Source organism: Gekko japonicus, unplaced genomic scaffold (assembly GCF_001447785.1).
Source record: "Gekko japonicus isolate JY-2015 unplaced genomic scaffold, Gekko_japonicus_V1.1 scaffold490, whole genome shotgun sequence".
In the NCBI taxonomy this organism is placed as follows: domain Eukaryota; kingdom Metazoa; phylum Chordata; class Lepidosauria; order Squamata; family Gekkonidae; genus Gekko; species Gekko japonicus.
Window position 1 is genome coordinate 781,942 of NW_015165249.1, and position 27,586 is coordinate 809,527.

Genomic DNA, 27,586 nt, shown 5'->3' on the forward strand with positions numbered 1-27,586 from the left:
CCCCCCCCCCCCGTTAGCTGTTGTCTAGGTAACTAGGCGTCCTTTGCAATAGCTTAGGTTTTATAAGGAGCCCCGGTCCCCTCAGTAATCATTTGAAAAAGGTGAAATAATTTCTTTTGGGGTGAAAAGGCTTGCATTTTTCTGCTGTGAAGCGTGGAAAGCCCTAAATGATCTTCTTGCTTCCATTTTCATTAGAGTGGGCGGAGAAGGAAAAGATCCTGTTCTCCCAGCACAGCAAGTTTCCTGAGGTGGTGTCACTGAAGGATTTCAGCTGGCTGAAGAATATTCTTATTTCTGTGTTGCTTTGTTGGAGATGTTGTCTCTGTGACCACTGCAGGAGATCATTGTCGGGGCGCATTCATGCAGACATATTAAGTAATAATGTGTGCGTGAAGAGTTGTCTCGGATGTAACATCCAGTGTTTTAGTGTCACCTTTCATATTGGCTAATCTCAAAAGGGCTGTGGTGGCTCAAGTGGTTAAGACGCTGAGCTGCAGACCGGAAGGTCGGTGGCTGTAGATATGCTATTACAACTAATTTCCAGGTGACAGAGATCATTCCACCTGGAGAAAATGGGTGCTTTGGAAGGGGGCCTCTGTGGCATTGGACCCCACTGAAGTCCCTCCCGTCTCCAAACCCTGCCCTCCTCAGGCTCCACCCCCAGTCTCCTGGTATTTCCAGACCTGGAGCTGACAACCCTAAAATCCAAGACTTGGGAATGAACTGATTCAAGTGCCTGCCTAGTAGAGACAGAACTCAACTGGTATTCTCTTGGCATGGCAGTTCAAGGGAATGGGTAACTTTTTTAATTTCAGTGTCCAATCTAATATTATGTTTCTTCTATATACACTTACTGGGAAGCCGGTTTGGTAAAGCACAGCGGCATTCTAACTGAACCTGCAGCAAACTTACCCTCAGACTTCTTGTGTCCCATTTTATTTAATGGCGCCTACTCCCAGGAAAGGGTTCTTGATTCCTCCTGGCCACCAACATGCATGCAGTATAGGTAAAGGTAAAGGTTCCCTTGCTTGAAAGCCAGTCGAATCCGACTCTAGGGTTGCGGTGCTCATCTCCGTTTCAAAGCCGAAGAGCCAGCGCTGTCTGAATACGTTTTCGTGGTCATGTAGCCGGCATGACTAATGCAGTATAGAGATCATAATACATAACAGAAGCCCAATGTAAGGAGAGGAAATTGTGCCAAAGCAGCAATACATCTGTGGGGGAAAGGTGGATGTTCTCCACTGCAGGGACTTTCTTTTTTTTAAGAATCACCCCCTCTCACCCCAAAAGTTTTACGTTTCCTTACAAAACTGAAGAAGCGAACATTCTGCACTGTGCTAAATAAATAGTTTTACAACGACTGTTTTAGAAGTCTGTAGTTAGTGGAGAGAGATTTGTCAGTTGTGATCACTTCTGTGCATTTTTAACAAACAGCTTTCCCTTCCTGTGCAATCTGATACCTGCCAAGTGTGCTGGAATCTGAAAGTCAGGGGTACCTGTAATCATGCCAGAGTTCTAGAAAATAATTTGTTTTAGTTGTGAAAATATGTGCAGTCTCATTCCTGTACTCTTTTGTGTCTCCCCCCCTCCTCTCCCCATGAACAGGTTGCTTGTTGGAGCCAGCTGTATCCTTTATAAAAGCTGTAATGATTTATTATATGCTCACCATATTTATTTTTCTGGGAAGACTCAATAGTCTGAGTAATCAAAAAGAGAGACAGTGTGTGTGCGTGCATGCACATGCACACCAACCCAAGCAAAACAATGCAAAAGGCAACAAATACGTTATCCATGGAATTTGTTCAACAGTTACATGGGCTCATTTCATCTCCTTCTAGCAAGACTGTATAGAGGACATGTCTCTCCAAAAGTGACATGCCAGGAATTTGGAATTTTCTATTAAATAACCTTCCGCTTCGTTGGCTTTGCCTTTTAATGTTTAAGCACCACTTTCTGGCACTGTTCACTGGAGTCAGTGGCTAAAATACAGCTACGTAACAAAGAGAATCTTTCACTGCAGGGTTCTAGCCTAGCCCTCCCCTTGACATGGGTCACCTTTCTAAAATTATGGAAAGGTATGCTAATGTGGAATCCCCGTTTGCTTCCACATGTTTAAAAGTGGTTGCCCCTTACGGTTTAAAGTGGTACAGTCCAGCAACGGCTGCCCCATGTGATTGAAGCCCATCATGTAGCTCAGCTCTCTGATATGTACTATAATCTCAAGAGCTCGTGGTTCTCAAAGTATCAAGGATGCTGGCTTAAGAAGAGCTGAGAAATTGCTTGGGGAGGGCAGAGCCAGTTTGGTGTAGTGGTGTCGTGGTTAAGAGTAGCAGACTCTAATCTGGAGAACCAGGTTTGATTCCCCTCTCCTCCATATGCAGCCAACTGGGGGACCTTGGGTGAGTCACAGTTCTCTCAGAGCTGTTCTCTCAAGAGCAGTTCTCTCAGAGCTCTCTCAGCTCCAACAGGTTGTCTGTTGTGGGGAGAAGAAGGGAAGGCGATTGTGCACTGCTCTTAAACTCCAAGTGAAGGGTGGGTTATAAATCCAGCTCCTCCTCTTCTTCTGCCTGGCCCAATTTTGGTACAGTTTGACTGAGCTGAGGAAAGAATGTTAGACCTGTCCCCTTCCAAACTGGCATGGTATATTTTTTGCATATGCTCAGCACAAAATTAAATACTGGGCAAAGAATTCCGTGACAAATTCTGTCACTAAATTATAACAAATATACACAGCCAGTTTATAGCAATCCCATAAGGTTTTCAAGGCAAGAGATGTTCAGAGGTGGTTTGCTATTGCCTGTCTCTGCATAGCAACCCTGGGCTTCCTTGGAGGTCTCCCATCCAGATACTAGCCAGGGCCAACCCTGCTTAGCTTCCGAGGTCTGATAAGATCGGGCTAGCCTGGGTTATCCAGGTCAGGGCCCTATTCTCCTTTATCCCATCCTTTATCCTACTTCCTAACCACAAGGAGCTGTTCAGAGTACTGAAGATGCATCCCCTGGCTACCAGAAAGTCTGCTCAGTCAGGTGAGGGAAACAGTTTGTCTCCTCCTTCTCCAGTACCATCGCTCTCATCCATGTCAGACCCTTCTCTGACTGCTTTTTGCAGCTTGATTTTTGCAGCTTTAGATATCTATAGATACAGATATATCACATGGTCCAGGCCCAACCTCCCAGCATCCCATGTTTCAGATCTTCAGTATTTTGTTGAAAAGAAGCATCGTGGAATGCTTCTCCCTGCAACTGGATGGAAATGACAGCATCTGGAGAAGGGACCATGTCCCGTTGCTCATCTGCAGTTTGAGCTCAGAGCTGCGGCACTGTCTCCCTCCTGTTTGGAGAACTGCTTTTCAGCCACTTCAGGGGAAATGGTGGTACTTGGAAAAGCCCATGAAAACTTGCTTGGAGAACTGCCGGTCCATGTCTTGCTGCAGCACTGATTGTCTTCTCAAAATAAAACCAAGATGAGCTACATTCCTTTGACTGCTGATTTACCAGATGTTTCCCTGGAGTGCGCTGGCTTTCTCACGGGCCTCAGGTTGGATACTACGGTCATGGTCAGGAGCATCCCTCTTCGAGGATTTGACCAGGTAATTGCTGCTGTTGACGGCTGTTTCAGTCTGGCTAGGTTTTTACGAAACTTGTCCTACGTCCCGCACAGGCATGGTGCTCCACACTCACTGCTGCTGGAATGTGTCCCTGAACAGAACTCTAGGGACCTACCAGGAACTGCCTTAATACTAAGGCAGAGCAGTGGTTTAGTTTGCCCAAGTTCATCCATCTTGACTTTGTCTTTCCCAGCCCATCTACCCAAGATCCTTCCTTTTAACTGAAGATGCCGGGGATCTGCCATTGTCAGAATTTGGAATCTACCATTCAAAGTTGGGGCTCTGCATGCAAATTTGAGTTCTACCACTGAGTTATAGGTTCTGTGGGTTTGTAGCATTGGCAAAACGATGCTATGGTGGCTTTCTGCCCTCTGTCACCTTGATTCTCGGAATAAGAGAATGCTCCTGAATTTACTTCTTTTTACATTCATCTGTATTTTTGTCAAGCAGTTTCAGTTCTCTGTTGTTTACTTCTGGTTATATATATTTGTTTGAATTGTGTGTGCACATTGCATGGTTTGTATATGCAATTTATGTAGTATTTAAGCACACAGTGTATGTATATTTCTAACATCAGTGCAACAGCAAGTATGTCACTTATACATGTAATGTATATTTCTAACATCAGTGCAACAGCACATGTTTGGAGGGAAATATACTTCCTCCCTGGTGCTGCAGCCTCATATCCAAACAGTGTTTGTGTATAAAGTGCTGTTAAGTCTCAGCTGACTTATGGTGACCCCATAGGGTTTTCGAGGCAAGAGACTAACAGAGGTTGCGGTCACGTGCGCCAGAAAAAAGGGGGGGCTGAGGCTATTTCCTCCGGAGGAATTTGACCCGCAGTTGCATGATCACTCCTCCCTTTGAAGCTGCGGGTGCTGTCCGTCAGTGTGTGATCAGATGCAACTGCGGGTGAATCGTGGGGTTTTTGTGCCGTTTTTTCCCCAGGCTCTTAATCGAGGGATCGATGAATTGCACCTCTGCACCGAGGGCTCCCTATGGAGTTTGTAATGATGCACATATTGCGAGGGGGGGGCACAACGGCACGAAGTTGGGATGGCCTGATCAGACCATCCCGACGCCATGTGAGCGCGCTGGAGTGATCAGACACAGGAAAGTCTGTCCGTGGCCCGTCGCAACCCGTTAACTACTGGATTTTCCCCAGTGTCTTTTAACTCCGCTTCTGCAGCTGAGCAGAATGGGTTGCCGACAGCTGCAGGGCGCTTCCCAGATGTTGTTGTCTGATTGCGCCTTTTAAATCCGCCCGGCATTCGCACCTGTGTTGGGTCTGATCGCAGCCAGAGGTGGTTTGCCATTGCCTACCTTTGCATAACGATCCCTGGACTTCCTTGGTGGTCTCCCATCCAAATACGAACCAGGAATGACCTTGCTTAGCTTCCAAAATCTGGCAAGATCAAGATAGATTCAGGTGAGTAGCCATGTTGGTCTGAAGCAGCAGAACAAAGTCTGAGTCCAGTGGCACCTTTAAAGAGCAACCAAGTTTTATTCAAAGTATAAACTTTCGTGTGCACCCACACTTCTTCAGATACAACATACAACATGAATAAGATGTTTAACTGAATCAAGGACCAAACAGGAGTAACAGGAGGGAAATATTTACTTGCTTCAATATGTATTCCCCCAGAATGAAAACCAAACAAATGCTAACCATATAAATTAAGCTTGTTATTCCTGTTTGGTCCTTGAATCCATTAAAACATCATTATGTTGTATGCTAGTTTACTGCTTCCCCTCTACCTATATGTATGGACTGGTAACTTCCATTTCATTGTTATCTGAAGAAGCGTGCGTGCACACGAAACCTTATACCTAGAATAAAACTCGGTTGGTCTTAAAGGTGCTGCCGGACTCAAACTTTGTTCTGACGAGATCAAGTTAGCCTTGGCCATCCAGGTCAGAGGCAAATTTGAATTAGACCTTTCCAAAGCTGCTGCTCATTCTGTAAAAAGTCCACTGGAATGCCTAGCCACAGGTCTCCCAGATTGTGCCTACATTGAGTGTAGCAGACATTCAGACGTCTAAAAAAAGGGCTGAAGCTCCAGCCTGCTCACCATCTTCTAGAAGGTTTGCAAAAATTTAGGCTGGAAATGGCTCTATTTTGGATTGAAGTAATGTAGAGGTCACCTGGGGCTGCGGTGGCTCAGAGGTTAAGACGCTGAGCTGCAGGCTGTGGAAGGTCAGTAGTTCAGCAGTTCGAGACCCGGGTTGTCGCATGACGGAGTGAGCTCCCGTCTCTGGCCCCAACTCCTGCCAACCTAGCAGTTCGAAAGCAAGAAACTGCAAGTAGATAAATAGGTACCACTTGGGTGGGAAGGTAACAGCGTTCCCTGCGCCTTGGTGTTTAGTCATGCCGGCCACATGACCACGGAAACGTCTTCGGACAGCGCTGGCTCTTCGGCTTTGAAACGGAGATGAGCACCGCAACCCTAGAGTCAGATTTGACTGGCTTTTGAGCAAGGGAAACCTTAATGTAGAGGTCAGCTAGTAAAACGAAAGAAACCATAGAAGTGAAATGGGACGGGGAAGACAAACTGGCACCAAGGAGCTGGTGCATCCTGCCTCAGGGTTTTTATTAAAAATGCCCCTGTGGAGTTGGCTTCTGCCGTTCTCCTGGGAGTGACCCGTAGTAAGAAAACACAGTCGAATAGGTCAGCCAGAAAACAGTTCCAAAACCCAGCACTTCAGTTCCTCTATCCGGGCGTCTTTGTGATCTCTCCTTTTACGCATCTCGTAAACGCACCCTTTTTAAGTATGACACTTTGACTTGTTATCCCCAACAGCAGTGGCACTCTTTTGAATAAACCTGTCAGCGGGACACTCTGCGGTTTGACAGCAGCATGGCGTCGGTTCAGACAAGCAGAGGCATTTTCTAAGAAGACATCACTTCCTTTTGTCAGGGAGCTTTTCAGGATGGCTTAATGAGTCATCCATATTGGGGAGGCGTAGGACAGGCACCCTGGAGGGAGGACAATCGTTTCTGTTCACCGGGATCCGGTCGGGGTTTCAAACAGCCCTGCCCCTTTTTTTGTTGGCACAGTGTCTTTGCATGTTGCACAGGCCTCAGGAAGCAGGCTGATACCCAATGGCCGGGCTGCTCTGTTGTCAGAGGGTGACATTTGTTTGGATAGTGAGATGGTTGTTTAGTGCCAGCTTGCAAGGTGCCCATTTTTCAGATCGGTAGGGCAGAGGGAGGACCTATGTACGAAAGACCACAGGGGGCGGGAGAGGAAATGCATCTGTGTGCACACTAAGTTACATTGCGTGTCCCATAGGTCCCTTGCAGTGGGAGCTGGGCAGGTGAGATTGTGGTAAGGAAGAGAGGATGGACAGATGGCCACAGGCATAGACATCTTTAGAAGGGGATTAGACACATTCATGGAGGTTAGGTCCATTGGTGGCTGCTGGCCGTAATGAATGACTAAAGTAAACCTCCACATTCAGAATCAGTAAACCTCTGAATACCAGTGCCGGGAGGCGACATTAGAGGAAGACCTCGGCCTCTGTGCCCTGCTGTTGTCCCTCCAGAGGAACTGGTTGGCCACTGTGTGAGGCAGGATGCTGGACTAGATGGACCACTGTTCTGACCCAGCAAGGCTCTTCTTATGTTATGTTCTTATGACCCACCAGAGGAGGGGAAGGAAAATGCACACCTGTGTGCATCAGGATACATTGAGCATCTCATGGGGCGTTTGCAGTAGAGGCTAAAGGATAGAAGTTGGGAGATGACGTTTTGACATCACTACAATGAATGTTCGCCATTACAGTGCAATACTCTTCCCCATGGGAGTGGACAGCAGCCATTTCTATAAGGTATCTGAATACCACGTTTGCCATCACTCAAAGCCTTCCATCCATATGGGAAGAAACTTAACAGGCATGTTTGAGACCTGAACTTGTCCCAGAGACTCCAATTTTGTGGGAAGGAGATTGTAGTTTTACCCTCCCCAATAAAAGGTAAAGGTTCCCTTGCTCGAAAGCCAGTCGACTCCGACTCTAGGGTTGCGGTGCTCATCTCCGTTTCAAAGCCGAAGAGCCAGCGCTGTCCGAAGACGTTTCCGTGGTCATGTGGCTGGCATGACTAAACACCAAGGCGCACGGAATGCTGTTACCTTCCCACCGAAGTGGTCCCTATTTATCTACTTGCAATGTCTTGCTTTCGAACTGCTAGGTTGGCAGGAGCTGGAACTAGAGACGGGAGCTCACTCCATCATGCGGCGACTCGGGTCTCGAACTGCTGAACTACTGACCTTCCACAGCCTGCAGTTCAGCGTCTTAACCACTTGAGCCACCACAGCTCCTACCCTCCCCAATAATCTAACTCAAAATAATATTAGTGTGCAAAGCTAGGGTGCAAAGCCATTGCAACATCCCACATAACAGAGAGGGAAGGAAAGGCCTCCAGCAAGACTTCCCCACTCCTGCTGCTACTGTACAGACTGAGAGTGGATCGAGTCAAGCAGGACGTTGAGAACGCTATATCCCGACAGGAAAGATAAGAAACCATAAATTATGGTTGGAGATGTGCGTTCTAGAATGAGTTTGTTGAAACGAAGAAGAAAACCAGCTATCCGTCGAATTGCAATTGGAAGTTTCCTTTAACCAGTGGGGTGGAGAGAGGCATATATTTAGACTTTAGCTGTTCAGAGTTGGTAGTTGAAAATGGCTGTATGATTTATTTGAATGATGGGAAAAGGTGGAATGTTGGGATAATTATACTATGGTACCTTACTGCTGTATGTTTATGATATTAATGATATTTAGAGAGTTTTGTACACTACATTGACTTATCACTGCATGTTGTATGATATTACTGATACTCCATCGTTTTGTATGTTACGCTTAATTCTGTGACGTTGTTTATAATATATATAGCCAGATTTTTACGTGGGGGAATTAGCTGTATTTGGATAGCTTGGGGAAACCCATCAGCCTGCGGAGCTCTGTTCTGAATCAAGCTGGGTGTAGATTGCCCACTGCAAGCTACGTACATCTCCCGTTCAGTGTGCAAGGACAAATTCTTACTTTCCTCCCCCACTCTCTTCCCTTTATAGCAAATGGCCACCTTAGTGACAGATTATATGGAAGCCCACGGCACGAGGTTTTTAAAGAAATGCAGCCCAACTAAAGTGGAGAAGATGGAAGATGGCAGAGTGCGAGTTGTGTGGAAACACAGTGACTCTGGCAAAGAAGGAACAGACGAATTTGATACGCTGATGTGGGCAGTAGGTAAATGTTTGTTTGTTTTTTAACTGTCTCCTGTACATTCTGCGTAACTTCAGGCTGGTTCACAGGACATGCTTATCGCTGCAGCATCAGTTGATCGTTTGTATGCATGAAACTGAGCCAACTGATCTGCCCCCCGGAGACAGAACTTACAAATCACCCTGCGTCCCCTCAAACATGATGTTTTTTGGTATTTTCAGTCATCAGATGTTAAGTAATCAACAGGCGATGTACATGGATATGTGAACCAAGCCTTAGAGAAAGCTGCTTAACTCTGATTCATCAGAGTAAGTTCCCCCGTCTGGGAAGGTAGCAAGATGCACACCTCATTCATGGGAATCAAGATACCCCCTTTCAAGAGCCTGTTCGTTTCTCATGCACGTCTGTGAGATAACTGCTGAATCTATCCTACACAAGTAAGGGTTTAATTAGCCTTGGAGCCAAGCCAGAAAAACTACTGCAATTGACTGAAATTTAACATGCTGTTTTTCAGCTGGGAAAGGCACACCTCTTTGCTAACTTTTCATGTACTTTAATTGATTGCTTACAAACACTCCCAACAAACTTAGCACTGTCCTCCACAAGCCGGCTCAAATTTAAAACTGTCCTTCAAAACCCAGCTTGAATTTTTAAAAAGCATATATGTTAAAACACTTCTGAAAGGTTTTCACGATCAAGTTTGGGTGGTTTTCTCAGAGATCATGTAGTTGCACCGATATGGGGCATTTACTAAGAAGGTGTAAGAGAGGAAGGGAGATTGCCTGATATGACACATCATCACTCCTCTGAATAGCACGCTTGATAGTCCTCTGTCTATCAGCAGAGCAGCAAAACAGTGTGACTTACAGGCAAGCTTCCTGCATGCTTGGGGGACTTACTGGGTATGCAGAAAAAACATTCTTTTAAAAACTCATTTACAAACCCATAAAGCCAAAACACACTGAGAGATGAGCAAGCCTCATTGCCCTTTAGTAGAGCAGATATTCAACCTTTCCAGACCCAGGAATTCCCTTAGCTCCCAAGAAAGCAATATTAGAGCCACTCAATTGTAAACATGTGACAGGAAGTAACAGTCACATGACAGGAAAAGGAGAAAGCTAGCCATTGCTGGAAAATACTCCTCTTCCTCACGGCGTGACCTTGCTTTACTGCAAAGCCGACCCTTGTTCTCTGTGCATGACCACCAGTAACAAATATTTTCAACAGGCAGTAAAAAACCAAGGGGGCTTTGTAGGGGCTCATGTCCCCGCAGGTGCCCCCTGCGACCCACCTGAGGGTCCCAGCCCATGATGTGTAAAACAGTGCTTTCAGAGGCAATGAAGGCAATTGAGAGTCAAATCTGGGGTGCCCTGACCTGGATAGCCCAGGCAAGCCCGATCTCATCAGATCTCGGAAGCTAAGCAGGGTCGACTCTGGCAAGTACTTAGATGGGAGACCTCCTTGGAATACGGGAGGCGCGGGCAGGCTTTATTCAGCCACCTCTCTGAATATCCTCCAGGCCCCCAGTAGGGGTCAGTCACCGGAGGTCGCCGTGACTTCCAGGTGCACACACACTCACACGCACAGACACATATGAAAAATGCAAAAAAAGAGAGAGAGAGAGAGTCAAATTTGGGGTGAGACACAGGAGGGAGTGGAGAGACTGACTCACAGAAACTCCAAAAGGCATATAGTATCCTGGAGGGAGGAGACTCTGAATTCAGGGGAAATTTCCTAATTGTTTATTCCCGTTTTATGATTCCAACGTGTAGATACTCTCACTGAGAACTAAGCTACATGGTCTGCAAGTACCGTGATAGAAGCTGTTAGAGAATGAACTTGATATTCTGCTTTATGGACTATATTTATTGCTACACACAATGGACTGTGCACACACACACACACACATAGGCTCAGAGAACTGTACATTTTAAGTCACCTGTTGGCTACTAACACATAGAAGGTGCCTACACGAGCCTTACACGTGAATAAGGTTTCAGCTACACAGTTACCAGCCTGGTGAAGAAGCACACACCTCCATTATTGTGAGCAGTAAGAAACAACAACTTGAGCAGAGACAGCCCCCATTGCAGAATCATTTGTGGTCACCTACGACACATCACTGCTTTGTTCCTGCATTGGTATTTCCTGCCAAATGGACATTTGGTTTACAATGAGAATGGCCAGCTTCATCAACACTACAATGGAGCCTCCTGTCCCCAAGGTTTTCACACCTGCCCAGATGCCCTCCTTTGAGTAAGGTATTAGATTACAATATTGGCCACTCCTTATAGGTCACCACCCCTCCCTACATACAACCAATGGGATTGTTTTTGGGATGGATTAACAGGTAGGTGGGTCCACAGGTTGGAACAGTTACCACCCACCTAATGGACCCACTGTAAAAGGTAAGGACCACTCACCTGGCCCTTCCTAGCTAGCAACCCCCGCAACAACCCCTGTCTGCTTTTTACTCCTCTTGAGTCCCACTTGCTATCCCCAAACCCTTGCCTCTACTTTGATCTCTTGATCTGCAGTCAAGAGACCCACACGTTCTGGCTGGTTCTGGTCGTGTGTGAACTCCCCTTAGTTTCCATTTCTCCCCATCCGTTCTTCATTGGAACATCCAACCTGCAAGACAGATAAGTATTACCCATCATCACCCCCACCTGCTAATGCAATTCTGCTTATTTTAATACTGTATTTCTAAGGAACTTGATTGAATGTGTGAGTGCATCAGTATTGTTTGTATGAGATTTATTCTTTAAGTAAAAGGCATTTATTTTAACAACAACAGCCTCGAATCCTTCTCTGGTAACCCTTGGTGGGAACAGGACCTTGGTATAGTTGGCAAGGACCCATTTATAAATTGCCAATTGCTGTAAATAAAGCAATTCGGCTAACAAAGCCTTCCTGGACCGTATCCGAATGCATGAGGGAGTGATGGGAAATGGTATATTTCAATGCTCCCTTGTGTCATACTCAAACGCCACAGAATGGCCTGCCAGAAGAGGGGGGAAATACCAGCCAGGTAAAATAACAAAACAAGGTTGAAAGGTATCTTCCCATCAGTTTGTCAAATAGCATCTTTTGACAGCTGTGATGAATATCAAAAGTTTAGAAATTGGCAGGTGAGATTTCATCATTCAAATCTCCACATTTCCCAGATACCTTATCTGATTTGCCTCAAACTTCTGGAGCAACACCAAGCCCTTCCCTTGATAGAGAAGTCCTACGTTTAAAGATTCCAGGTGCACTTGGCTTTAATTTTTCACTGTGTTCGGAATGGGAGCCAGGGTAAGAGAAAGTGATGGGAGTATGATCAGTTCAAAGGTTAACATACCACAATAAGTACAGATCCAGAGAGCTACTGGATCTGTGAGAAGTGCCGTGCCTACAGTGCTGTGCCAATGGAAAAACAGTTCCCAGTGGATGCATCTTTGGACAAATTTGGATCTGGATATCTGGTACTGTATTAGTTGTGCGTAAACTGACTTTTGTTTCCAAAGCTTTGGGAATTTTCTTCACATTCATTTATGCATATGTCCATTTCTGTTTTATGCACTTAGACTGGTTTCAGTGAGAAACATTTCTGGCTTTGTTCTCCATCCAACTTAGACGACGTTCTCACAAATTCTATCTCTTGCTCAAGGGATCTTCCTTGCCAAATTTCAGGGTGTGTGTTGATATAGAAAGAAAACAGCTAAAGGCAAAACTCAGAGAAATGAATGGTGCTTCTTGTTCCTATTGAGTTTTGTTAGCCCTGTCTTTCTCCCATTCACCCTCCGTTCTGTGCCCATGTAGCAGAACTGTCTGCAAAAATTATTTTTGCATTCAGAACTCCCTTGCTGGGTGGTGGTATCTGAACATATGAGTCTACTTTCTGCTGAGTTGACCATTGCCCGGTCTTTCCTAGGGCTGACTATTCTGACTGGCAGCAGTTCTCCAGGATTTAATACAGAGGGTCTTTTATTACTCTACTGCCTATGTTTGAAACTCGAGAAAGCTGTTATTAGCAGGGATGTGCATGAACTGGAAAAAATGATGTTTCTGGTTTGTGGGGTCTCACGAACCATGAACTTCCAGGTACCTTTCCATTTAACAAATCGGTTCATGATGCAGTGCGGCTTGTAAAAGCCATTTAAAGGGTTCCTTTTGAATGCCTTCTCCAAGCTGCTCTAACTCGCAAGTGAACTCAGGAGGCATTTAAATGCCTTCTGAGCACTTACCGAGTCGTCCTGCCATGGCAGCACAGCTTGGAGAAGGCATTTAAAGAGACTGTGGTCTCTTTAAATGCCTTCTCCAAGCCCCACCACTGGCTGCCGACACGAACTACACGAACCTCCCAAAGCCGCCTGGAAGATTCTTGGGGGAAAGATGGCACGAACTGAGGTTTGCGAACCACGAACCGGGCCCAATTCATTATGAATTTCGATTCGTAATCCAGTTCATGCCCATCCCTAGTTACTAGACAGAGTAGACAATACTGAGCTTGAGAGACAAGTGGTGTGGCTCGGCATAAAGCATTTTCCTTGGAGGTTTGAACTTGGGACCTCCAGAATGCAAAACGGGTCCTCTTCCACTGAGCTATGTCCCTCCTTGTGATGGTACTTAATCTACAGATATGATACTATCACATCACTTGTTACAGTGTGAATGCACAGAAAGACCACACTGCTGGGACTGTGAATATAATGAACACAAAGAGTTTTGATCTAGTGAAGATAGTTTTGGGTGGGTAATAGGGCTGCCAAGCCGCGGCGTAGCGTCACATCCTGGCAACGGCGGTGCAACGCGTATCGCTGTCCCCCGCGGCAGGGATCCTGTGAAGACGCACGGATCCCCCACTGCGGCTTGGCAGCCCTAGTGGATAACCATGTTGGTCTGCAGTAGAAGAGCAAGATTCATGCCGCGGCTTGGCAGCCCTAGTGGGTAACCATGTTGGTCTGCAGTAGAAGAGCAAGATTCAAGTCCAGTAGCACCTTTAAAGAGCTTTGCATCCTAATTCCCATCTTTGCAACCATCCTCCCCACTTCTGACTGGGATAAAAGGTTCAGGGATCTCCGTCCTTACTTGTATCCGATGAAGGGAGCTTTGATTTTCAAAAGTTTATGCCATGGAAACTTTGTTAGTCTTCAAGGTGCTACTAGACTCAAATTTTGACTCCGTTTTAGAAAAATAAGCTTTTTATGTTTGAAAACTCAGAACTAAAAGTACTTCCCTTCTCAACAAGAGGGGAATCCTTAATCCCCATAGAATTAAGGAGTAAGCCAGTTAGTGGTTAAAGCTGCTTAATTGATGTGGAGCTGGTATATGATTCATTGTTTTTATACTGTATTAACACACCGATTCCAGGTGCCTCTGATAACAGACATGGGAAATTGAGTTTTGTTGAGGATTTTCTGTCTGAAGACATGCCAGTCACAAATGCTGACTGAGAGGGGGCAGCTTGTAGAGCTAGCGAGGGATCCACTGCAGCCAGTTTAACTAGTTGTCACCTGAATCCACTGAAATAAATCAGGGTTTGGGACTTAAGGAAAAAGTACAGTTCATCTCCCCCTCTACAGTTTGGTATAGTGGTTAAGTGCGTGGACTCTAATCTGGGAGAACCAGGTTTGATTCCCCACTCCTCCATGCACAGCTGCTGGATGACCTTGGGCAAGCCATAGTTCTGTCAGAGCTATTCTTGAAAAAGAGCAGTTTCTTACAGAGCTTTCTCAGCCCCACCTTCCTCACAGGGTGTCTATTGTGGGGAGGGGAATGGAAAGGAGTTTGTAAGCCGCTCTGAGACCCCTTTGGGTAGCGAAGGGCAGGGTATAAATGCAATCTCCTCCTCCTCCTCCTCTTCTTCTTCTTCTCACATCTACCCTACCTCTGACACCAGTGGCTGTCTACACCACCTTTGCTCAGTTGAGATCACAAACATACTGTTTCCAGATGTTATCAGCAAACTGTGGTTTGCATGAACCGAGTAAAGGAGGGAATCGGAGTGTGTGAAGGGAGCAGTCCTTGTGAGCTTAAGGCTGAAGCAGCAACCAGCAAACCAAGGTTTGCTGTTCCACATGAACTGAGGCACGTGTGTGCTCATGGGCCATCTCCAGATAGTATAACGCTGTCTATACGGCACTCCCATTTCTTCATTCTTCCAATTATGCACATATTTTGGATGCTGTTCAGGAATGTGACACTTGTGTAGTGAGAACTGGGTGCCAGGTTGCCTAACCACCGAAAAGAAGAGAGGATTTGCCACTGCAGGCCACGTTGTAAATATGTCATCAGCGGAAAAGCTATAATTTTCGTAGTCTATTTGCATATGATGAGTATAATTTGCATTAACAAATTATGAGGTCAAACACAAGAAAACACTGCGCCTTTTAACAGTGCTATGCAAATGGTTCTGTGCAAATACTGACTTGTAACCTACCGAGCAAAGTATGAAGCCTTCCTCTGGCGGGAGGGTCACTTTCGTTAACGGAACACACTCGCTGAGCAGTGTGGTAAAACACAAGCCACTCTTCTCAAATTTATCTTTGCTACCGGGTGGCCTAGAATCTCACAACGGTTGTGGAGGTTCTCAGGATTCTGTTTAAAATCTGCATGCCATAAAGAAATACTTTGGCTAACTGTTGCCAGAGTCTCTCCCTACTCCTCGGGTGTTGCGTTACATTGTACCGAGAGCCATCTAGAATGCTCTGAGAAACGACCATGTCATTCTTCTTGGGCATACATGCCAATTTAACCAGCTCATTAACATGAAAAGCAAAGGATGGAGATGAGCTCCATTTCTCACTGACTGACTCCTACAGGATGAACCCCAGCTGCTCATTTTCCTCAGCCTTTGTGACTGGCTGAGTAGGCTTAATCTTTCCCAAGGGGCAAGGTTTCCTTGAAACTTGCTGGTGGGTTTCATATTGTTGTTGTTGTTTTAAAAAAATGAGATCCAAGGATCTGCTTCGTCTCAGAGGCTTAGTCTGTTCCTTAACATTGGTTTCCCGTCAGGTTGTCAACACAGAGACCATTTGCAAATGATTTACAAAGTCCATCTCCCTGGACCAGCTTGTGTGAGGTAGATACTCTGGTTTTAACAGCTAGCTCAAAATCACTACGGTGACAGAATCTGTTCTGAAAAGGTGGCAGATTTATTGTGTTATGCGCCACTGTCTTTTTAAAAAGAGGAAGAACCATTTGTGTTGCTGTGTAGTAATAAAAGGCATTTGTTTGGACGATCAGGCCAAGTTTGGATACTCAAACCGGGGCTTGAAAAAGGGGAACCAAACAGTTGTGTGAAGCTGTTTAGCAAACCACCTGGATCATCAGATTGTGGTGTGAGGCGGATTACAGAGAAAGGTGTCGCTGCGGTCACACACACTAAATAATCCACTTTCAATGCACTTTCCAACTGGATTTTACTGTGTGGACTGGCAAAAATCCAGTTGGGAAGTGCATTGAAAGTGGATTGTTTAGAAAACAGAAGCGAAGAGATTGGATTTATACCCCGCTCTTCACTCGAAGTCTCAGAGCGGCTTACAAACTCCCTTCCCCTCCCCACAACAGACACCCTGTGAGGTAGGTGGGGCTGAGAGAGCTCTGAGAGAACTGTCCTTGAGAGAACTGCTCTGACAGAACTATGGCTTGCCCAAGGTCACACAAGCCAGGTGCAAGTGGAGGAGTGGGGAATCAAACCCGATGCTCCCGGATTAGAGTCTGCGCACTTAACCACTACACCAAACTGGAGAAGAGAAGGAGATTGGGTTTATACCCTGCCCTTCACTCGGAGTCTCAGAGTGGCTTACAAACTCCTTCCCCTTCCCCTCCCCACAACAGACACCCTGTGAGGTAGATGGGGCTGAGAGAGCTCAGAGAGAAACTGCTCTTTTTCAAAAACAGCTCTGAAAAGAACTATGGCTTGCCCAAGGTCATCCAGCAGCTGCAAGTGGAGGAGTCCGTGCACTTAGAGTCCGTGCACTTAACCACTACACCAAACTGGCTCTTTAGTGCGTGTGACTGCAGCCTTGAAGACACAGACTTTTCTGAGCATGTCTCATCTTTACATGTGTTTTAAATGTATTTAATCCTTTCTGGGTGGTAAGCTGCATTTTTATTTTTACTAAATCTTTTTGTTTATTGGATAGTTTGAGAAGTGTTTACCTTCTGGATGTCCATTTGTGGACAGGTTTGTTTTTTTAAAAAAATATCTGTCTTTCTAAATGTTTGGTTCTCTTTAGATGTACACAGGAGAGCACATCTTGCCAAAGCTAAACAAGGTGGGTTTGGCCAGTGCCTGGACAGGGGACCTCCTAGGAGTCCTACACAAGCCTCCGTCAGTTCCACAATGGAAAGGGGAGGTGGGATAAAAATGAAATCATGTCTGAAGTTCTTATTCCCGTGCTTTTATGCTCTTGCAACTTTGAAATAAAATCACCTCAGTTATAAATTTAAGCATTTAAGCCTTAATCTTTCTGGGAAATGGAGATGGTATATTGTACCATACAGCATTGTGAGGTGTGGGGGGCTTTTTTGGGGGGGTGGCACCCCCTGACCCAGTCAACAGCCACTTTGCCAATCTGATTGACCAAACTGAGATTCATTTGTATGCAGTACTAAGAACGGGTTAAACCTGGTAGAAATGGATTCCGTTTCCAACTCTGCAACCACATCAATTTGGATTACCCAAGGAAAAAGAATCGTTTTGTTTTGCTTTGGAACTTTGTTTTGATAAGTCCCATATGTTGAGGCATTGTCTCAGACTCCGTTGACAGTAACCCTGCTCAGGGTCTTCTACAGAAGCGAAAGAGACTTGAGGATTGTCTCCGGGGACTTGGCTGGCCATCAAGTTCTTAACCTTTTGAACTAGGCCGGAGAATCTAATGGGTCTGTATAAATTCAGGAGTCCCCAAAGACTGTCATTGTGGAGAATATGGCAGTTGGATTGTGTGGGATTCATGTTCCGAGGCTCTGTATGTGTTTCTCCTTGTGAGCTTCAAGTGGAAAATGTTAGGTGCTGTTTGTGCGGTTAATTGCCAGTTTACTATTCGATTAAATATATGAACGTCTTGTTTCCATCTTATAATATTGTACTAATTGGTATATTTTGTACTAATATGTCGGGACAGGTTCAGAGCAGTGTTCCCTCTAAGCTGAGTTAGTGTGAGCTAGCTCACAGTTTTTTAGCCTCCTGCTCACAGATTTTTGTCTTAGCTTAGGAAGGATGGCTCCACAGCAAACTAATTTATGCAGTAGCCAAATAGCTCGCTCACAACCAGTAGCTCACAAAGTAGATTTTTTTGCTCACAAGACTCCACAGCTTAGAGGGAATATTGGTTCAGAGTGCCATAGGCAGTATTCTGCTTGGGGGGGGGGCTTTCCCCTTCCACTGGAATCCCCATGCATGCACTCCCCCCCCCCAATCCTTACCACAAAGGTTGGGGCGGGCCCTGTAGATTGACCCCCATGAAGTGCAATGCTAGATGAACATAGCTTATGGCACTTTGGATGCCTCTTGATGCATCATGACTAGCACAGTATTTCAACTTGCACTCTCAGCACAAATCTTTTAAGCACATAAGCAACCAGGCCCTAGCATATCTTTCCAACACTGGGTTCCACATGTGCATGCACATGAGGAAGAGGATTGATGGGCATATGTTGCTTCCACTTCTGGAGCTTGTGTGTTCCCCACACACATCCCTTCTTTTGGATCCTATATTGGTAGAGCTTCCTTCTGTTGTTCGAGCCACCGTCACTGTGTTTGTCAGTTTACTCACAAAACTAGCCCAAGGTTACAACCATCGATTGGATCCCATGGATCCATTCCGGTCTTGTGACGGAGGAAGACTTCTTGCGTGGGGGAAAGCGTCACTGTTAGTGGAGCCAAGTCCACTATGATCCAAACTACTGTGTGCTGTTGTGTTATCCCACTTCCATCTCAAGGTTCTTTAAAACCTCTGTTAAAGTTAAGGGTAGGAACATGTTTGGGCTCCCTAAACCAAGCCTCTAGGCATTCTAGAGAGCTGCCTGGCCCAAAAGTGCTTTTGATCTTAATGGATGGCATTGAACGGATGCTTTAGCTGAGAAATCAGAGCCGGTATGGCTAAGAGCCAATAAAAACCCAACCTAAGTTTAATATTTTGTTACTGCTTTCAGAATTGCACTTTGGGCACACGTGGGAGAACGGATGAGGTTTCATGCTTACCGGCTGAGGGTGTTCCACTCACTCCTTTCATTCTTAATGCCAAGCTATGCACGCAGATGTTAGGCAAGATTGGAATGGAAAGGTTAAGTGTTATCCTGCCGGTTTGATCATCCCAGCTGTTGTTTTTGTTTTAGCTTTTAAAACTAATCTGCGGGTAGGTGGTTTTTTTTTGGGGGGGGAGATCTGTGGCTATTCCTTTCCCATTATTTTGAAGTGTCTGCCATTGCGTGCTAAGTTTTGCTTCTGGCTTTGCCTGGGCAGGAAAAAGAGGAAACTAGGAAACCCCCCGTCAGCTGCCCATTTGCCAACGTTCCAGACTTTATTCTCAATGCACAAAGAAATACAACAGGAGGAAGTTGTTTCACATCCGAGCCATGATAAGGTCTGGGAGGTTTATTATTTTTGGTGCCTGATAGCATCGGGGCTGCGGAGCAGAGGGCAAAGAAGGGAACAGGGATCAGCATCCCCCGGGACGGCCGAAGGGAAGACAGACAGATAACCCAGTGCCGACAGCTTCAGTCACTGCTCCCAGAGGAAGTGTCAGTTTCACAAGCTGAAATTAATCCACAGAAGTCCTTACCCAGGAATTCAGATGTGACCTTGTTTTGGAGGGGGTGTAAAACCGGGCTTTATGGCAGATGTATTTTTGTCTTTAAAAAGTGAACTGTATGTTTATGTATAATTAGATCTCTACCGAGATGCCCGGTTTTCCTTTTGTTTAATAATTTCCCACATTAACATCAAAGACCTGAAGCGTTTTTTCAGGGTTTTTTTAAAAAAAGAATGCAAACACATTTCCCCTTCTGTTCTGCTTTGTTGTCGCTCTGAAGTTCACATCAGATGTAAAATGGTGGGTTCCCCGCTCCTCTCCAGAACGTTCATCGTTATCTTCTCCCTATCTAGTCTCTAAAAGCACTAACGCCGTCTGAGAATGTTTTCATCTATGTATTATTTAAGCTGTTCAATTGTTTCTGAATGTTTTTACTGTTGTTCACTACCCTGAACCGTGGGTGTTCATGGGGTTGGGTGGTCTATAAATGTTAATTATAAGTAAATACATAAATTGAAGCAGACTCGTAAAGTCAGAAAGAACTTTCTCGTTTAGATTTCTGCACTGAATTTCCCTGCACAGGATGCTTTCGTTGTTTCTTTACAGTCGGGGGGCAAGGCCTGCCGTGGTTTCTTGCAATTCAGTACCTTACCAGATTAACTTGTGTAATGGGTAGTGTGGAAAGGATTCCAAGACCCAGTCTTGGAATCCTTTTGTAAGATGCTAGGCTCAACAGAAACGGGGCAGGTGTCTAAAACTTGTTTTGCATAAGTAGGGTGCCCACAAGAACTCAAGGCCGCATCTCAATTCCCCCATGGATTCCTCCCCACACAGTATTTCTTTCATTTTCCCCTCCCCCTGGCAGCCCCCATAGCAAAGGGGGTCTGATGTCTCAAAGGCAACCAGCCTAGACCAACCTGAAGAGGAAGAAGAGCTTGTAAATGGTTTATTATTCTGCCTCTAAGCTGGTCCTAGTACAATTTTAGAAGGTGTGTCACATTTTTACAGTCTGGCAAAGCATTTTAAGATATGGGACAATCCCATCATGGAGTAAAGGGTTCACCATCTGCCATGGGAATCACCAATCCCTTTAATTTTTTTGTTCTTTCAACTGGTTTTTTTTGAAACTGTGTTGAAGCAGCTATGAGCGAACCTTCCGTATACTGAATGAATCACCTTGAATGGCTAGATTTGAGTCCAGTAGCACCTTAGAGACCAACAAGATTTTTGGGGTATAAACTTGTGAGCATTTATAAGCTGCCATACCTGATGAAGGGAGCTTTGACTCTGGACAGCTTATACCCTGAAAAATGTGTTGGTCTCTAAGGTGCCACTGGACTCGAATCTAAGTTCTGAAGAAGTGAGCAGTGACTCTCGAAAGCTCCTACCCGGCCACAGATTTTGTTGGTCTTTAAGGTGCTCCTGGACTCTTGCTCTTTTCTACTGCTACAGACAGACAAACAGGGCTACCCATCACGGTCGAATCTAGCTGTCCTACTGCAGACCAACATGGCTCTGAAACGATCCCCTTGAATGGACAATTCAGAGACTTCAGTCACGTTCAGGAAAACTGTGATTCCGAGACTGGATCATATGATGGAATATTAAGACTGCCACCAGTTTGTACTTTAGGTGGCAAGGAGGTTTGGGGAGGGATTATAAATTATGTGCCATACCATTGATAGAAATAGTGTCGCATTTATAAAGTTCAGAGTTTCTTTCATGCTTCAAAAATACCCAAAAAAGCCCTGTTTTGTTTTATTTATTTATAATAACAATTGATTGGCACAGTAATGAGATAATACGGAGAACAAGAAAAACTGTGAAAAAGTGACGCTTAATATATGTCTTTAAAGAATCATAGAAAAGTGAACAAAAATAATATACATAATCATAGAAAAATATATTGACGGTGATCTCCGGAATGTCTTGCCGTTTCGAAGGAAGATCTTCTGAACAAAGAAGATTTTCAATAATCATAACAGCTGTAATGTATAACAACAAGCCTTTATTACGGTCATAGACCAGTATAATAGAAGACAGATAAGTACAGATAAGGGAGCAATAAAATTATAAAATATTATGGCATCTAAAATTATAAATCTAAAAGTGTTAAAATACAGACATGATAAAATCAATATTAAGATCAATCATCTTAGCCCATGGCAGGTTCTACTATACATTACAGCTGTTATGATTATTGAAAATCTTCTTTGATAATTGTGAGACGTCACCAGAGGATATGAACTATGGAGAGACAGTTTTTGTCCCACATCTTTGTTCAGAAGAAGATCTTCCTTCGAAACGGCAAGACATTCCGGAGATCACCGTCAATATATTTTTCTATGATTATGTATATTATTTTTGTTCACTTTTCTATGATTCTTTAAAGAATCATAGAAATATTAAGCGTCACTTTTTCACAGTTTTTCTTGTTCTCCGTGTTGTTTTATTTATTTGTCATTCAAGCGTGAAAGGGAAAGCCGCAGAGGAACAGGAAAGGCCTCTGATGCTCCTGTGACATAAAATACAATCCTCCCAGAGAATCAACCTTATTTAACGATATCGATTTCTTTTTTCAGGCCATGGAGTTGTGTCTGCATTTTAGAAACCTTTGACAGATTCAAGGGGTTTTTTTTTCTTATTTAAAATAATTAAAACTGCTAAAATCTTCACCTAAAAAACATTCTCCCTCTCTTCCCAAGGCCGGCAGCCTGACACCAAGACCCTTAATCTGGAGACTGCGGGTGTGAAAATTAACTCTGCAGCGGGAAAGATCATTGTTGATGCAAGCGAAGCCACTTCTGTACCTCACATTTATGCTGTCGGAGACATTACAGAGGTAGGCGGCTTCATAAACTGTTTTACAATAACAGGAAACCTTACTTTGTTCCTGATTAATAACCAGTGCCCGGCTGTTGTCGTGCTGTAATATATATCGATGTTTAGATCTTTTCTTTTCTTTTTTCATTTTTGAGACCCACAGAGTTTATATACGAGACACCCAGAGCTGTAATTTCCTTCAGGCAAAAAACCCCTTCTGCATTGGCGATTATTACTGATGTTTATCAAGCTACCTAACGTCTGCCCACAGCTGATGATGATGCCTTGTTGTCTGTCCAAGAGAGATCTGTGAAATAAGTAGGTTTTGCCACCCACTGAAGTCACATTTACGGACAAGCGACTTCCAGGGCTTGAGTATGCTGGAAATGTAAATACCAGATCAAGCGGGTGAGGGGCAGTAGGCCAAAAGTCACATGGTGCCACTTTGCAGCAGATCCCAGGATGCAGCTTCTTCAGCAACTAAAATGGCTTGTTGGCTCTATTCGATAATTGCATAAGCCTTGAGTAAAACTGTGTTCTGTGCACCGTAGCAACCGTGCACATTTCAGGAACAGCATTGGCTTGTGTGATTGGAAGCCAAGATTCCCGTTCCCACCACCAAACACTGCTGGAGGAGGAAAATATGGTTCCTTTACCAGAGGCTGCTAGGAAAAGGCAGGTGGAGATGCTGGCTGCAGTCCTCTGCAATTGTGGACTGCAGGTACTGCAATTGCAGCTGTGGACTGTATGGATAAGGGAAACTGGTGCTGGCAAGCGATGTCATCACCTTGCAGGATTTTGCAATCCATTCAACAGCTGCACGCCTGCATCGTGCTGCAGCCACAACCCAGGTATCTCTGCCACCAGCTCCTAATACCCCTTCCCAGGAGGGCTTCCACATCCCCATCCCCCTTCATCAGCACTCAGTGGTGGGAGTGGGGATCTTCCCGGCAACCCCCTTTCTTGCCAGCACTGCTGTTCCGAAGGGCTTACAGGGAAAATGGAATAATGCACGCTCTGGTGTCTTTCTGGGGGCCACGGTGGCTCAGAGACTAAGATGCTGAGCTGCGGACCGGAAGGTCTGCAGTTCAGCAGTTCGAGACCCGAATGCCGCATGATGGAGTGAGCTCCCATCTCTGGCCCCAGCTCCTACCAACCTAGCAGTCCAAAAGCAAGAAATTGCAAGTAGATAAATAGGTACCGCTTCGGTGGGAAGGTAGCGGCGTTCTGTGTGCCTTGGCATTTAGTCATGACTGCAGAGAAGTCTTCGGACAGCGCTGGCTCTTCGGCTTGGAAACAGAGATGAGCACTGCCCCCCTAGAGTCGGATTCGACTGGCTTTCGAGCAAGGGAAACCTTTACCTTTAGTGTCTTGCTAGGCCACTACTTCAACTTTTTTTCATGGGAGACATGTAATCTAAATGTTGATGAAAAGTCTCAAACCATTCCGATCAACAATTATCAGACTGTCCTGTGCAAGAGTGCAAAGGGAGTGTTTGCGTCAACTGTGTTTTTCAAGGAAGTATTACAGCCATTGTTTGAAAAACTGAGCTTTTATCTTTGGGGGATGTTTTAGTAATTAGCTGGGCTTTATGGAGCACAAGCCAGAGGCTTTTGCAATTTTATCTCCCACTCCGATCTCTTGTTCAGTTCTGGAATGCCAAAATAACATCTGCATTTCCTCTTACAGAAGTGACTGGCAGCTGCCTTTCAGGCAAACATGAAGGTGCGGGGATGGGGGTGGTGGTGGCATCTTTCAGGTGGCAAATGACATTTACAGGTCTTGAAAGTAAGAATGCTAGTTTGGGAAAGCCATAGAAAGAGCTGGACAGACGATCTTTATGTGTTTAAGCCCATGGATCGTTACAAAACTGTGGCCTGCAGGGAGAGGACGCAGAAGGTAAAGGCAGGCAGTCTTCTGAAATTGGTCATAATATGTGAGTTTGGGACCACGATATCCAAAGGACTGTTTTCTCCAACATAACTTCAGTGTTCAAAGAGGTTCATGTAACGGCTTTGCTTACTACCATGGTAGAAGGTTCCAAAGGGTTCAAGATATGATGGGGCTTTTCAGTGGCAGTGCCAAGACTGTGGAATATCCTCCCCCCGGACACAAGTGGCACCCTCCCTTGTGGCTTTTAGGAAAGTGGTGAAGCCCTTCTGTATAAACAGAAGCCCTTCTGTATAGGTTAGCTTCAGTGCCTTTGTTGTGGGATTGATCTTAGATCTGATGGTGTTAAACTGTTCTTCCGTGTTTTCTATGTGATTTTTGAAATTTTGTCTCTGTTTTAAATGGCATGTTCAAAGAGGTGTAGTGGTTAGAATTTCAGCCTAGGACCTGGGAGGCCCAGGTTTAAATCCCTACTGGGATTCAAGGCAGCTAATCAAACTAGATGAAAAACGTATTATACGGAAACATTGCAAGTCACTGAGGGGCCCTTGAAAAGCAATAAATATAGTCTTAGGCTTAAGGCTTGGTGCCTGGGATGCTGGACAATATTTTGGAGTCCACTGTAATCCTCTGTGCTCTTCGTAAATTCTCAGGGATCCCTTACAGACTCTTGGCAATGCCTTCTGACTTTATTAAAGGACTTAGGGTGATCTCTTCCCCCCCTGTAATTTCAGTCATTTGAGAAGAATTCTTTGTATCACCAGTGCAGAGAAGATGCATTGAAGGAGGAGCTATAGAAGTCAAGTCACAGTTGTGAAAAGTTTAGTAACAAGATATATAAGTGGGGAACCCACCAGGACTTGCTGTGGGCATCTCATTTTTACTTCCCCCACTATTTCTTCTTTTCTTTTCCTTTAGCCTCTCTCCTTTCCCTGCTTCCTTGTTTCCTCCTCACCCACCAACCAGCCTATTTTTTTCCTCTTCTCCACATCCTCAGCTTTCCCTCCTTCCCTCCCCCTGGCAGCCTCTTCTTAGGAAAATTCTGTGCAGTACTGGCAGCTCTGCTGGGCCCAGCTGTGGGCAACCCACAAGGACTTGTACGGGACACCTCACTTTCCCCTGCATCCCCCTCCCTGTACTATGTTTCCCTCCACCAGGCAGCCTCCATATCTTCATCTTTCCCTGCTTCCTTTTCTCCTTTCCATTTACCAACCTTTTATCACCCCCCCCCATTTCCAGTTATATTTTTTAATTATTGAATTCATGTATACCCTGCCTTTTTCCAAAATGTGGACCGACAGCCACTTGCATCATTCTACATCCTTCCATTTTTATCACAATAACAGCTTTGTGAGATAGGTTAGACCGAGAATCGGTGACTAGTCCAGGATCGTCCAGCAAGCTTCAATGGGGACCTTTGAGGTGCTGCCACTGCTCCCCCCCTTCTGTCCTCCCATCTTTTTCAAGCCGATAGAGATATTTCATAGATCATCAGTGAAAGAAAACCTTTTAAAAATGTTTCATCGATGGCACTTAACTCCAGCGGTATTAGCTAGATGCTACCCTAATCTGTCGGGCAGATGCTGGAAGTGCAAAGTGGAAAAGGGGACCTATTTTCACGCTTGGTGGTCATGTAAAATATCACAAAGGTACAGGAAAGAAATTTACGGAATTATTGTTCAGATGACTATGTTGAGAATTCCATATGAGCCAGAGATATTTTTGCTAAATATTATGCCTGACAATTTAAAAAAGGCAGATGTACACTTGATTACGCATCTGCTCACGGCAGCCAGGATTCTGTTTGCAAAATACTGGAAACAGGATGATATACCATCTAGAGAGGAATTTATAGTCAAAGCGACTGAAATAGCTGAATTGGATAATCTGACATTGAAACTCCAAGGGAAGGATGATGATGTGTATGACAATATCTGGTTAAAACTTTACAGTTGGTTACAGAAGAATGTCTAGATTATTCGATAGGCTCAAAGGCATTACTGTTCACAGTAGAGACATAAATTATGTTATGGAATCCATGTTTGTTTGTTTTGTTTTGTTATAAATACTAATAAAGAGTATTAAAAAAAGAGAGAGAGAGATATTTTGTCGTCTGTTCTCAGGGTCGCCCTGAACTAACACCGACTGCAATCGCTGCGGGGAAACTGCTGGCTCGGCGTTTGTTTGGCCAGTCGAAAGAACTAATGGATTATGACAATGTGAGTATTTAGCTTTTCCTTCCATAGCCTTTTAAAATGACTCGTTGCAAAGATCACAAACTGCCACAGCTCTGCATGGGCAGGATCATAATTTCTCTTTCCTCTTTCTTTTTTACTTGATTTGACATCTGATTCAACGGGGTGGGCGGAAGAATTGCTGACTGCGCTTATTTGCTCTGGTATCAGCAGAACTCAAAACGTGTTTTTTCCTTTTTTAAAAGTTCTTAATGTCAGTCGTTGCAGCTTGATGTTTAGAAAGTGCTCCCACCTGGGAAGCTGCATGCAGAATCTTTGCTCTGCCTGGAGTTTGCTTGGGTGGGCTTGAATGAAGCTGACTATTTCGTAACCTTCGATCTCCGCCAGAGAAAGATTCGACGCTGACCAGCACAACTTATGGAGGAACTGTTTTATTCAAGGTATAAGCTTATACCTTGAATAAAACTTTGTTGATCTTAGAGGTGCCCCTGGACTCAAACTTTATTCTGCTGCTTCAGGCCAACATGGCTACCCACCTGAATTTATGGAGAAACTGACACTAAGCAAGGAAGTGAGAGGGCATTATAGTCTTTTATTTTGAGAGTAACCACGTGGTTGTATGTTTGTAGGTACCTACTACTGTTTTCACACCCCTTGAATATGGATGTGTTGGTCTCTCAGAAGAACAAGCTTCAAGCCATTTGGGGCCAGATAACGTAGAGGTATGCTTGACCCCTTGTTGGCATGGTCACAGACTGGAAGAGTTGAGCAGCCATCTTGATGGAGTAGAATTAGAGAGACCCGAGTTCGAATCTACACAACATGAAGCTTACAAGGCGTGCTTGAGCCAGTCATTCTCTTAGTGCCGCCTACCATCCAGGGCCAGTTGGGGAAGAAGAGGAACCATGCATGCTGTCATAAGCTTCTCAGAGAAACGGTGGGATAAATATGTGTAGATATATAGCTCTTGCTCTGCTGTTATGTGTAGCCAAGCTAGGCTGGGCCTTGCAGTTGTTCAAGGAAGTGGGTGAGGCTGGGATCTATAAAATCAAGCAGCACATCAAGTGAGCAAGGCAGGTTTCTCACACACACTCTGCCAGGAGTAG

At 44.9% G+C, this 27,586-nt stretch overlaps 1 protein-coding gene across 2 annotated transcripts in view; it reads left to right on the top strand.

Annotated features, from left to right (window-relative positions):
* The window catches only part of TXNRD2 (thioredoxin reductase 2), a 72,146-nt gene that overhangs the window by 27,099 nt on the left and 17,461 nt on the right, over positions 1–27,586 (top strand). For both annotated transcript variants that reach the window (XM_015410115.1, XM_015410116.1), the window contains 6 exons: positions 1,606–1,625; positions 3,498–3,589; positions 8,680–8,854; positions 22,278–22,414; positions 26,409–26,504; positions 27,110–27,202. In XM_015410115.1, the coding sequence (XP_015265601.1) occupies positions 1,606–1,625; positions 3,498–3,589; positions 8,680–8,854; positions 22,278–22,414; positions 26,409–26,504; positions 27,110–27,202 (613 nt within the window). The remainder of the gene's footprint in view (positions 1–1,605; positions 1,626–3,497; positions 3,590–8,679; positions 8,855–22,277; positions 22,415–26,408; positions 26,505–27,109; positions 27,203–27,586) is intronic.